A 12,187-nucleotide genomic window follows, 5' to 3' on the forward strand; every position below is an offset into this window, starting at 1 on the left:
GAAGACGGCGCCAGATGTGACAACAGTCTGCCAGCACGACCCTGCACGAGGCACAGAACACCAAAGCACTGCATATTTGGGGCTGTCGAGGAGGAAACAGAGCGTCCAGTTAGAAAAGCGGGATGGGGGTTGAAGACGAATTTTTCCTCTCGCCTCCGCTGAGGCCGAGATGCCAGCAAGCCTCCCAGCCTCCATCATGAGACAGACAGAAGGAGCAAGGGGCGGTCGGCACACGGCTGGCCACGATCTATCATCAAGCGACAATCAGATTGCCCGTCAACGTGGCCGAATTACCGTCACCGTGTCGTCTCCGAACGTGCCATGTTAACCGGCCATTACAAAGGTGCTCCGTACAACGGTTTCGACTCAGAAGAAGCTCATCCAACCCAATGGCCAAGAGCACGACACAGCTGTGAGCTGTGACGACGACTGTGCCAACACCATTCATCGTGTGACCGCTCTTGCGTTGAGGAGGAGGTTCGCATGTCCTGACGTGGCTAATCTATCCAACATTGAAGCGGGGTCAAGCGAGGGCCAGCTGGCGTGAAGACAAACGAAAAATTTTTTACTCGTCAAAAACCCCGATGGTTTGATGAGGCAGCGAATAACATGCCACTCGTGGCAGCCACGTAGCCATGCCAGATAGCTGAATAACAGTTTCCGAACCCAGCCCCTTTCAGTGTGATGAAGCGGACTTGAATTCGACAGATGAGGTGTTACGGAGGATAGGATGATGGAGTGTTCAATATTTCGTTAGTGTTGCCACTGTGGCCGGCTCCGAAGCTGCTCAACATGCCAACTAAAGACGGGAATGGGAGGCGTGGCACGGCTGAAGGCTGATTGATAGACTAGGTATTGACGGGACGGCTCGCGTTTGCACGTGGGGCTGTGGCTGGATGGCATCACGGCCGTCTGATGGTCTTTGACGTCGTCGTCGTCGTTGACAGTGCAAAGGGAATACGGAAATGCGAAGTGCGGGAATCGGAAGAACAAAGTAGGGGTACGAAAGTACGGAGTAGTACTCCGTAGTTAAGGTGATTTTACGGCCACTGGCTGGCGTGCTTTCTCGATCCCGACACGTGATCAAGAAAGTCTCTCGACACGAGACGTCTCCGGCGTAATAACCGTACGGAACACGGTTCCGATGTAATTCGATGTAGGATTCTATTCATTTCAGTATCATGGATTTTCCAGCCGCTTCAGGTTTGCATCCGTCATAATGAGGCTTTCAAGTTTGCATGCCGGCTGTATTCTCAACCTAAAGACGGCCGTGTGACTCGTGCTGACTTTAATCGGCTGTGCTCCTTCATTCGAGTTGACCGCCTGCCGACTCGCAATCTACTGCATTGAACAGAACTGAAAACGAAACCGACCGTTGACCATGGTTATTTGACTCAAGATCGCCGGTAGCTGTTATAGGTGAGGATCATGGCATTGCGATGCATGACGGCACCACAACCAAGGCATTCTTGGCCGTGTTGCTAGTCCTCGAATTTTCACGAAGTTGGGGACAGTGATGTCATCGCATAAATTGCAATTTGAGTTGGCTCACATCAGACATGCAATGTCAAGTCTCTGCCGACAGTAACCGTCAGCATCTTTCGAAATAAGAAAAAAAAAGTTGCTCATTGTTTGTTTATTTTGCACTTTTGGCAGAGAAGATCCGATCAAGGCCTCGATAGAGCATCACTGTGGCTCCACGTCCACGATGGGAGCATGAAGTGTTTGCTGCTAGGGCGAGGTTGATCCCATATCGGTTTAACTGTCGCCCCTAAAGTCATGGATGGCTCTCTTGGCCGCGACCAAGAGTATTGCAGCCGCTACATGGGGGCTGAGATCAGATCGAGGAGGTTGGCGTAAGCGACGGTGAGGAAGATGAGGCGGTGGTTGGACCACGACCGGCAACGGCGTTCGATGCAGCTACAGGAACAAAGTGTCCATTACCAAAGGCCGTAGCCTCATTGATGCAAACCACAGAAAAGGCAAACGGCCACAGATCACCTCGCATCGATCCGGTGGTCAGCATGCCCTCCTTATGTTCAACACGCATGCCGCGTGTCCACGGCCGAGAGGCATGGCATGTTGCTCACATCACATTATTATCTCAAAATTTGTATATCGCTCTCTTGCTTTGCAGGCCCCGCCCTCGTCAAGCAACCCAGCTTGCTAGAGCTGGGTGTTAGGCTGGGCATGGATGAGGCATGATTGGGCATCGTGCATAACATCATGGGGTTTGCATGTCCTTCTGCGGCGTCTCAAGCGTTGATATTTGTCCCCGACATACACACATATCCATGGCGTAACTCATCCAATACCTACCTAGGCAGGTCCTGGGTGGAGTACAGAGCAGTAACTCACGTCACGTTCTCGAGATCTGGCATAATCTGCTTCAACCAGACACGGTGGCATTATGCCTGGGATATGGGGGTCCGGAGCATTATCGCATTGATCCAGACGATTGCTTCTTGGTCCTGCTCCGCATTGTGCCCGAGTGTTATTGCTGCCCAACGCGTGTATGTATTTTGTGCAGCCGAACAAGAATTTCGTGCTTGACTTGGAACCTAGTCCGTGCTCTTCAGCCGTTGGTATCTTCAAGTCTACAGGGAGGTTCCCTGTTCACAGGTCTGCTCTGACCCAATTCTGATCCAGTGACAACAGGTAAATGCTGAAGGCTTAATTAATACTAGTCCCACTGGGCATGTTCAAGACTGACAAGGGGTGGTTGGTTGGGCTGAAGTTGTTTCTTTTATTATTCCTTCTGTCGGCTCGTAAGCCACCAGACTCCTTGGGCAACAATGCAGATGCCCAATCAGCCTCAGCGCATCGAGTGATGCGTGATGTACTCCGGTCACAGAACATATCGGCTTGTCGTCTTGCCGGAGCTTGAAGAGTATGCATACCTATCAACTCGGGGTACTCCCTGAAGGCAAGTTAGAATAAGAAATATGGCAGAGTAGAATTGTAGAGGGCGCGTTGTGCAACATTGTACCGAGTATCATGGTGGCAGCGATGCCAGTGGCTGGGTTTCGGTTGGGCCCCTATAAGCGCCATCTTCATCTCCATCAAGGCTGCGCGCTTCCCTTCACACAAATGTGTTCCAGCACTTCGTATTGCACGCTTCAGTCCATAACGACCATCAGAGTAACGGCAGAGAGCCCATCCATCCCCAGATCCAGGAGCGGAACAGCAGGCACCAGGCGGAGAGGGAGTACCACATCACCGCTCCACCGATTTGGTGTGGTTTACATATATCGTTCCGGAGTACAGACTCTGCAGTTGTCACGCTTCTTGTCCTTGCGGCTGACCCAAAATAGCCTCAAAATGCGCTTGGCACTGTTCCGCATAGCTAGTATTCTGAAATACCTCCCCGCCATGTGGTCCCCAGTAGGAATGCTACTCGTTTCTCGGCCAGGAGAACTTGGTAGTGTGCACACAATTGGCGCGGGCGGCAAAACGCCCGGCTCCGTCTTGAGTTGCATCAACATGAGTCTGGGACTCCATACTTGCGTATTGTACGGAGTATTGTGCGTAGGTATTGTATGTATGCTCGGACATGGACATGGATATGAGCATGGACCTGATCACGTCTGTTGTTTCCCAACGTTGGCCACTCGGGCTTCGGTGGCAGATCCATTCAGGCGAACCCCCAGCAGCGTCTGGCATGGGGTGTAATTTGCACCATCCGCAAAAAAAGAGAGTGGGAGAATCCGAGAGGACGTGAACGCGTAGTCTTGTTGTTGTACATGGCTTCGAGGCATGTCTATGGATGATGCAGATGTACTCCCTACAAGACTGCTCCGTCTTTTCCTCCTAGTACGTACCTAGGTAGTCATTTCGACATGGGTTCCTTCCTAGTTCTTGGCTGGGCACGCCCGAGCTTGAGTCCCTTGAGCAGCACAACCGGACTGCTGCCGTCAGGTACATGTCTCAACCAGTGGACAGGCTGATACAAGGGTCAGTACTAGGATTTAGTGCTCCCCGCTGTTGCTGCCTCTGGTGCGTGCTTGACGATGCCCATCACCCCAGTGCCATCACCCATCACCTCAAGTGCGCGGCAGTTTCATCGTCAGACATAAAACATCTACATTCCGGAACCAATCTCTCCAGACTTGTTCCCTCGGCTTTCCCCTCGCTTCAACCCAATCCAAACTCCAAAGCTTGAGTTTATTACCATTTTCTCCTCCCGCATCAGCCCCATCCTATCCTCCTGCCAGGTACGGAGTAGAGTCGTGTGCGATACACTGTGGAAAAAAGAGAAGAAGACGAAGAAGCCAGACACTCCATCTAAGCCGTGGATATTCCTCCAAGGTCTGCACTATAATTTAGTGCCTCTTTTCCTTTTTTGCTTCTTTCTTTTCTTTTCTATTTTGTTTTTACCAGCGGCCAACATCCAGTCGGTCGACTTTGGCCATTGCAGGTGTGGACTTGGTCACCTGCCCTTCGGATCACACCGCTTCGCTTTGCCAACGGCCAAGGAAAAGAGAGCTCCCAGGACTGTCGTCATTTCCCTATGCATTCCCCAGACCAATTGGATCTTGCATTTCTTTAAGGATTTCTTACCGTACTGTCGGCTCTTCCACAAGATCCTTATTCTACATACTGCTGCTAGCTAAAAGCTGCGAGGACTGCCCCCGTCCTTGGGCTATATTTCTTGCTACGCCGTTTTGGCGTACTCACTCGCTCCGGCCGCGCTGCGCATTTGATTATATTTTTCCTTTCGGCATTGTGCTTTTTCTTGTTTTCCCTGCTCTATTTGCCCAAGTCGACAAGAAACAACTTGTCTTTCGGCGCGGAAAAAGTCCATTTTGCAGCATGATTCCAGGAGAAATGCCGCACACTGCATTAGCCTATAAGAGCACTACCATTTCCAGAGATCCGTGGAATACAGGGCACAGGTGCGAGAGTCACGATGCCTCACGTTATAGACATGCTATACTAACGTAGGTTGTAGTGCACTGGTTGACCCATATGGCAATGATGGCTTTGGAAATGGATTCTATTCTCCTCCCAGGTAAGCAGCAAACCTCCTCATCTACACACTTCCTCAAGGACACGTGAATAACACTGGTTCCCTCAGCATCATGAACCCTAGTAATTCTTATGTCCAGAACGGGAATATTCCTAGAAGCGGGAGCGGCTACCACTCGCGGACTGATACATTTTCCTCTGCTTCCTCAGGTTATGCGTTGCGTGCTCCGGCTACCGCCTCCTCATCCATTGTGCCTGCGTTCAACGGTTACAAAAGCCCAGGCAAGACGACGGGCTGGGACAATCATGGGCGATATTCCCCCACGGGCTCCCTCGAGGAGATTGTTGCTTCTCCCAGCTTGTCTGATTATTCCGTCGAGAACGTCATGGGAGTGACTAGCCCACAGCAGAAGCCGCCCCAGGGTGGCAAACGCGGCTCACAACGGCGGCCGTCGAATCGAGATGAGTTTGACGGTCCTCATCAGTTCTTGCAACGTCCTCCACAAGAGGTCATTGATATGCAGGAGAGGGAGTTGCCGCACCTCCCGACTAATCTTCACGTTCAAGAGCAGGACACCGTGCTGAACCAGGTCAACGATCGGCTCTCCCAGTGTGCCTTTGACTTCGTGGCCAAGTATCAGTTCCCTATCCCCCTCACACAGGACATGCGACCGGTCGAAAGACCACAGGATCGTGAATGGACTGAATGGGTGTACCTTCTCAAAAGACTGGCAACTAAGCGACGCATCCCTGCAAGAGTCTTGTACAATGGTCAGATCAAGCAATTCGTGACCATTCTAGAAAACTCACTGGAGATGCGCCACGCAGCCAAACACCAAAGCCGTCCTCTGAAAGACGACAGGAACATATTGCAGCTCATCTCTGCAGGCATTCAAGTCGCCAAAATCTTGAAGGATGCATCGGCCATGGACTACCTGGACCACTTATACGTTGAAACAGAATCTCGGATTCAGGAACGCACCAAGTCGCGATTCCGATCCTAAGTTTTGCTGCACTTGCAAGCCAGCACCCATTATACGTTTTTTTATTTTGATACCAGAATCCCTTCCTCCCCGAAGCGAGGGTTCTCTCAGCATCTACGCAAGGGATGTTTTTGAACCAGATTGAACAAGTGAAAGGGGAGCAATGTGCCATGGCCTCCTTATTGATACAGCTGGATAGCAAATGACACGTTTTATGATGATGACTCTATTTTGTACATGGATTCTGAAGTTCGACAGCACGCTGGTTCGCTCGTTGCAGGAGCCGTTAGTTGATGAGAGAAGCGGGTTCATTCGTTGTTGTTTGCCTGCTGTCACAACGGCCTCGATGTCTGGTTTTTGTTTAGAGTTGTATTTAAATGCAAGCATTTCCCAATAGTCCCGGTCTCCATTAAACTTGCGCAAAGCATAGCTGTGGGTACACGGTGATGTGAGATGCAATGCGAGTCTGGAGGTGTAGCCACTCCGTCAGTCAGCGGGCTTTTTCAATTACGGCTCAGCCCACACTCGGCCACCAAACAGTCCCATCGGTCAGAGAGCCGTAAAGCTGCATGTGGCCCTGACACACAATGTGGGTGGTCGATCATCCCGCAGGTTCTCACCTCACCCCAGTCGTTCGGTATTCCAATCAGGTATAGCGCCATTTAGAAACCGATGAGGCGACTGCGGGTGGAAGAGTGGAATGGCTTCCTTAAAGTCCATCTTAATCCTGCATTTTTCACATTTACATTTTTCCAACTGTCGCATGCGAGAGCGTATACCGTGGAGGCTCCGATTCGTGAATTGCTGCGCTGCTTTTCTGCGCGGTCAATCGGACGAATGGCGTGAAGCTGCGCTTACTCTCACTTGCCTCCTTGTCGAAAGAGTCTCTCGGTGACCCAAAACCCAAACGAGAATACTTTAAAAACCCAGGGAAGAGATATTCAGAGGGCGTATCAAAGAGAGGATATCCCCCAGCTGAGAACGAAACCATGGCCTCCGTCACATCTCACACATCCCCGCATACATCACCGTACGACTTTGATAACACAGACGACGAATCATGGCAATATGTAGACTACTCAAGCGGCGCATCGGCCTCTGGATCAGTAGGGTTTCTCCCGAGTCCTGCGAGTGGTAGTTTGAATGGGTATGCTATTGTCGGACACACGCATGCGCACTTGACGCCGCCACAGGCGTCGGTTTCGCCGTTGAGTTTGGTGGAAATGGACCAGACCTTGTTTCTACCGGCGGGGACCTCGTTTGCCGGGCAAGAAGGGTTTGGAACGTCTGACGGCCCTGCTGGGCTTGTGCAGGGAAGTGAAAATGCAACTGCGGGTGGCAGTGGGAATGGGGGCTTTTTGACGCTGCAGGAGTACTCGTTTGCTGATGGGGGCTTGTCGCAGCAGGAGCTGAATGGTGAGTGTGTCCATCTCCGGCGCTGCGGATCTGGGTGCCGGTGATGAAGATGTGATTGTGATATCTAATGATGTGATAGATATGGCGCCGTTTATGAGCAACTTCTTCACAAATGAACAGACCACCACAACTGACTTCACACCATCTCTATTCCACACGGACCCAACCATCACATCATGGACAGAAACAAGCCCTGCTGCAGCAAGCAACCACGTACTTCCTTTTGAGGAATTCGTCTCCTCCTCCAACACCACAACCAACAGCAACACATCGTCATCTCCTACAGGATCCAGTCCAAAATCACCAACTATCAAATCTGAATTCTCCAAATCTCCCATCGCCCTTCGCAAGGTCAAGGATGCCAAGATCGAGATGAAGACCAAAAAGATCGCCGACTCACATTCCGGAAAATTCGTCATCGTGACGCCTAACTCTATTACTGCTCACGCCGGTCGTCCTAACCCCTTCGAATGCTTCGAAGCAATGCGTGCCACACAACGCGGCCGTAAGGGACCTCTGGCGGATGAGACAAAAGAAAACGCCCTGCAGGTCCGCCGTGTCGGTGCCTGTTTCTGCTGCCATAGCCGGAAAGTGAAGTGCGACAAGGAGCGGCCCTGCAAGCACTGCAAACGGCTGATGCTGCATGTTCCCCAGGTGGTGTGTTGGCAGTTTCAAGATTTCATCCCCGTTTTGTTCCCGGAGTTTATCAGAGCGCACTTCAAGAAGGGTGAGATGGTCAAGTTTTTGAAAGACAATGTCGACGGCTTCGTGGTGCGCGGTGTGCCACAACCGTGCGAGGTTGAGCTGTTCTGTGGACTGAGGTTCTCGGCGGTGCTGAGCGTCAAGGCCAAGTTTCTCACGGCCAAGACGTGCGATGTCTTGCAGCACTGGCATACGAACCCGCAGGGTGGAAGTCAGAACCTCCAGGCGAATGGTTCGGCGCCGATTGGACTCGAGTTCAACACCACGGCCCAGAGGGATGATTTGAGGAAGAAGGTCAAGGCGTACGTGGCGGACGTTATAAACGAGCCGTTTTATGCGGAGCAGGTTACCGACTCGGTGAGGTCGACGCAGTTGCCGGTCAAGATATTAAGAATTGTGCAGACATATGCCAAACAATCCGATGTAGGTCTAACCAACTCGTCCTCCCTCTAGTACCATGTATCAGAAACTAACAGACTGCAAAAGTCCCCAATGGTCAAACGCGCTCTGTCCATCTACGCAATGCACTACATCATGACCCGGCACCTCTGCATAACGCCCAAATCCATCCTTGCTCTCCAGCCGTCGGGCCTTGTGCCCCAAAACACGCCCTTTATAACCCCGCGCGTGCTCGCTCGTCAAATCAAGTCCCTCATCGACGGGCTCATCCTCCGTGAAATGCAAGTCATCTTCGAACTCTTCTCCAAGTCCCTGAAGCCCAAGCACCGTCGCGAGTGGGCCCCCTGCACCGCGGCCTTCCTCGTCCTCTGCCTCTTCATGGAAGCCGTGGAGACGACGGCCGAGAATTTCGTCATTTACCAAAACGAGATCAATATGCGGAACATGTCGCCGCCAGATTACAAGCGGGAGTTTGCGTTGCATATTTGCAAGGAGCTGGAGAATATGCCGTTTAAGCAGTTTGCATATCAGTTTCACAATATCTATCAGACGCATGCGAGGGATGCGAATACAAAAAGCTTCAATCCCCTGTTTGATGAGAGTTTCGAGTCGCGTGGAGAACTGGATGGGCCCGCAGTTGAGATGGTTCGGAGTATGAGGGAGTTGTTTGCGGGCGAAGATTGTAAGTCTTGTACTTTTACGACTGTGGCTTTGTACATGCCGACGGTGCTAACTGGTTGCAGGGCAAGATATGCAGTTCCTTGCCGACGACGAAATTATTCTGGATAGGGGCGAGAGCACACACCCCATAGATAGCTCGTTTCTTTACACGGGGCGATTGGTGGCCAAGTTTTTACTGTCGTTTACAGATGAGAATGTAATTTTTGGTGGCAAGATCTAGCGTTGTATCTGGCTTGATGGCGACTAAATTTGGAACAGTTCTTACAAACTACGCCATATTTTATCAGGGCCAGATGTAGGAAATGTTTGGCGGCTGTTCAATGATCGCCTTGTCCTACTGGCTGCGAAAGAATTGGCACAGCCAACTACTTGGGATTTGCAATAGATGGCTACAGCTTGGAGTTAAGACGACGATGTAATGATAGCGGACTTTGCATTTACAGATACACACTACACAGCGTCAATGACATGTTTGCCCGATTTTAGTCCTGAAGTCACACTGCGTCTATGCCTTCAGGGTGGAGCGGACTGGTTGTCTAGACCTTGGCTTGTTCTCCCACGTACGAACGAAAAGAAAAGTTACACGCTTGCGCATTGAAAAGCAGCGAGGTGTAGGCAAATTGTGGGTTATCACGCTTCTCTTCGAGAAATAAAGCAAAAAAAAAAAATTAAAAAAATTCCCGTAGTAAATGTCAAGTTGAGACGGCGCCAATGTTTCAGTTCCAATGCCGACTCAGCCCAAAATCAAGGCATTGAAAAGCCAGAATTGCACTCGCAAGTCCTTTGCGTTATCGAAATGAAAAATTTGGTCAACCGAGCCTAACTTGACGGATTCGTCAGAGGGCAGTATCGTAGAATGATGTGAGGGAGAGAGAAAGTCTGGGAGGGACTGCCGCACGAGAATTTCGTATTAGCAGCGGGTGGACCACATCACGTGATGACAAGATCTGCATTTCATTTTTTGCCTGCTGCGCCGCTCCATGTTCTTTTCTTCTTTTGTTTTTCCAAACACACTACATTCGTGCACGATTAATCAACCGGTAATGAATCGTCAACTTGCTACCGGTCATATTTGCGTGCTAGAGTAACGGATTTTACTGCCTTTTTTATTTACCCGGTGAGAAGAGCATCTTCTCTCTGATCTGTGGTGTTTCCGACATGCTCTCGATGCAAGGAGAGGAATCCAGGCTTGGACTTGCTGATGTTACTGTCTGGTGCCTTGTTGAGATGCCAACTGGTTCGTAGAGTCACCAGTAGTTTGTGTCATGAAATATTTGTGGCGTGGAGATGCAGAGTTAAGGTGACTGTCACGGTTCCATGGTGTGCAAGAACCGGCGAGGAAAGTCAATTTCAACTACCGCTTGCTGTGACTGTGTTGCTGCCTGGAAGGATTGGTTCTTGCCCTTTGTACTTGGGTGTACGGCTCATTAGGGCTGCTCGACCTTGTTCAATATTTGAAGAACGCCGGCTCTATCGAGCCAGCATCGCTTCCAACACTACTTTATCCTTAGCCCACGCCCCTACAAAGTATATTTTAATCGTGTATTATTAGCCGTACAGATACGTGTCATTCGACAAGCTGCAGATGAAATGACCCTTGCAGTGCGGTTCGACGGCGCGCTTCCTACATTTGAGTTGATCCGACGACGTGACTTGATATATCCATTGCATTTGCTCGAATCGGCCACGCGGAATAATAGCAAATAACAAAATAAAGGATACTATACCTAAATGTCGCCTGCCACGCATTCCATAGAACAAAGCAGACTAGAAATTATACTACTGGCTGCCGGCGTTCTTGTGCTCGTTCTTTTCTTTGGCGTCTTCATTCTCGTCTGCGTCAGCCTAACACATACGAACGCACCTCTTTCACGAAACAGAGCTACGCCATGGGGAGGATACTGGAATGAGAGATGGGATGCTGGCCCGTTAGCACGGGGCCAAGACGAAGGTTTCTTTGATAATGTTCGTCGACGAAGCGTGTCAATTGCTGAAGAAGTCAGAAAGAAGCTGACAATTTTGAAGCAATTCCTGACGTTGGATATGCCTGATTACGGCGATGTCCCAAGGCAACGGTATATCGAAAGCACAGACTCCATGCTATACAACACTACGACCTTGAATGACGAAACAGACCATGGCTTGTCCACGCACATGTTAGATGATGTCTCCAACTGGCATGACCTGCTGGAGTCGCCGGCCTCGAGCACCGGCAGAGATCGAAAGGGAGGATGTGTAAAAAAGAGACCTGAGAGAGCAATAGTTCATGGCGATAGTTGCGATTTGGAGGCGCAGGATTCTGATGACTCTGAACACTGAAGACCTGGGAAATTGGGCGATATCACTCGCGGCAGACTCGGGATGACGAAGTCCGTTCCTTAGATGGTGTACAGAAATTTGGCAAATTAGGCTAGCCGCCTATAAAATGGCTCATATTTATAAACAACACATGCCGTAATCTATCTTGCTTGCTCCATTTTCCCACCGTCGTCCATCTGTTGTGTTTGTACATTGACGAAGTGTCGTCAGATTTTACCGGTTAAAGTCTATGGTTGCTGCTGTTTCTTGAGGTCGCGTGCCGCCAGTTTCAAATTGATGTTGCACTCCTCGTAGGCTCGTCCAGCACCAAAACCGGCACCAACGAAGGCAGGCCAGGCTCGTCGTCGAAACAAGAGGACAGAAAAGACGACACCGAAACCGAGACCAAGGGTAGACTTAACGAGGAGGTTGGACAGGCAGCGATCCCACTATGCCTTGACGTTAGATCTTACGATTCACCTTATCGCGTATGCTTGCTGTGAAATAAATACCTTCTCGTTGAGGAGGGCCTCGCTGACGGGTCGGGAAATGGCGCTCGGAGAAGCTGCAGCAGGGGCGGATTCGGGCATGGTGAATAGACTGAGTGTTGGCGCGTGAGATTTCTGGAGGTCATGAGATCGACCGGCGACTCGGGCGACTTACGTATTTGCGGAATTTGTGCCAATGTACTGTGATTGGAGCTACAGGCAGCTTCGACGTCGGCGATACTCTGATGTCAA

The 12,187-nt window shown here is 50.6% G+C and overlaps 4 protein-coding genes across 5 annotated transcripts; 3 read left to right on the forward strand and 1 right to left on the reverse strand.

The window, feature by feature from the left end:
- Positions 1-5,081: 5,081 nt before the first annotated feature.
- On the forward strand, positions 5,082-5,972 carry J3458_001167 (uncharacterized protein; the record flags this gene model as incomplete). The annotated part of the gene is made up of 1 exon (XM_007815315.2): positions 5,082-5,972. One exon carries the CDS (start codon positions 5,082-5,084, stop codon positions 5,970-5,972), a length of 891 nt encoding a protein of 296 aa, XP_007813506.2.
- Positions 5,973-6,638: 666 nt separating this feature from the next.
- J3458_001168 (uncharacterized protein) lies at positions 6,639-9,998 on the forward strand. Of its 2 annotated transcripts, XM_007815316.2 has the most exons (4): positions 6,639-7,367; positions 7,447-8,492; positions 8,556-9,150; positions 9,212-9,998. In XM_007815316.2, exons 1-4 carry the CDS (start codon positions 6,941-6,943, stop codon positions 9,367-9,369), a joined length of 2,226 nt encoding a protein of 741 aa, XP_007813507.2. In that variant the 5' UTR covers positions 6,639-6,940; the 3' UTR covers positions 9,370-9,998. The 2 variants fall into 2 exon arrangements, with proteins under 2 accessions (XP_007813507.2, XP_065978460.1); XM_066116577.1 differs by having other exon boundaries at positions 6,639-8,492.
- A 163-nt stretch (positions 9,999-10,161) lies between these two features.
- On the forward strand, positions 10,162-11,532 carry J3458_001169 (uncharacterized protein). The gene is made up of 2 exons (XM_066116578.1): positions 10,162-11,114; positions 11,175-11,532. Exons 1-2 carry the CDS (start codon positions 10,881-10,883, stop codon positions 11,466-11,468), a joined length of 528 nt encoding a protein of 175 aa, XP_065978461.1. The 5' UTR covers positions 10,162-10,880; the 3' UTR covers positions 11,469-11,532.
- On the reverse strand, positions 11,533-12,170 carry MIC10_1 (Mitochondrial inner membrane organizing system component). Its single transcript, XM_007815318.2, has 3 exons — positions 12,111-12,170; positions 11,960-12,047; positions 11,533-11,896 (listed from the first exon to the last, which is right to left on the reverse strand). Exons 2-3 carry the CDS (start codon positions 12,035-12,037, stop codon positions 11,696-11,698), a joined length of 279 nt encoding a protein of 92 aa, XP_007813509.1. The 5' UTR covers positions 12,038-12,047; positions 12,111-12,170; the 3' UTR covers positions 11,533-11,695.
- Positions 12,171-12,187: the final 17 nt, after the last annotated feature.

Source organism: Metarhizium acridum (assembly GCF_019434415.1).
Source record: "Metarhizium acridum strain ARSEF 324 chromosome Unknown scaffold_1, whole genome shotgun sequence".
Classification (NCBI taxonomy): Eukaryota; Fungi; Ascomycota; class Sordariomycetes; order Hypocreales; family Clavicipitaceae; genus Metarhizium; species Metarhizium acridum.

Bases quoted from the DNA above. Each gene is read 5' to 3' on its own strand.
- J3458_001168 (XM_007815316.2), top strand. From the start codon at position 6,941: ATGGCCTCCGTCACATCTCACACATCCCCGCATACATCACCGTACGAC. The intron at 8,493-8,555 runs GTAGGTCTAACC...AGACTGCAAAAG, and splicing joins CATATGCCAAACAATCCGAT to TCCCCAATGGTCAAACGCGC. The intron at 9,151-9,211 runs GTAAGTCTTGTA...AACTGGTTGCAG, and splicing joins GTTGTTTGCGGGCGAAGATT to GGCAAGATATGCAGTTCCTT.
- MIC10_1 (XM_007815318.2), bottom strand. From the start codon at position 12,037: ATGCCCGAATCCGCCCCTGCTGCAGCTTCTCCGAGCGCCATTTCCCGA. The intron at 11,897-11,959 runs GTATTTATTTCA...GTCAAGGCATAG, and splicing joins AGGCCCTCCTCAACGAGAAG to TGGGATCGCTGCCTGTCCAA.
- J3458_001169 (XM_066116578.1), top strand. From the start codon at position 10,881: ATGTCGCCTGCCACGCATTCCATAGAACAAAGCAGACTAGAAATTATA. The intron at 11,115-11,174 runs GTTCGTCGACGA...ACAATTTTGAAG, and splicing joins ACGAAGGTTTCTTTGATAAT to CAATTCCTGACGTTGGATAT.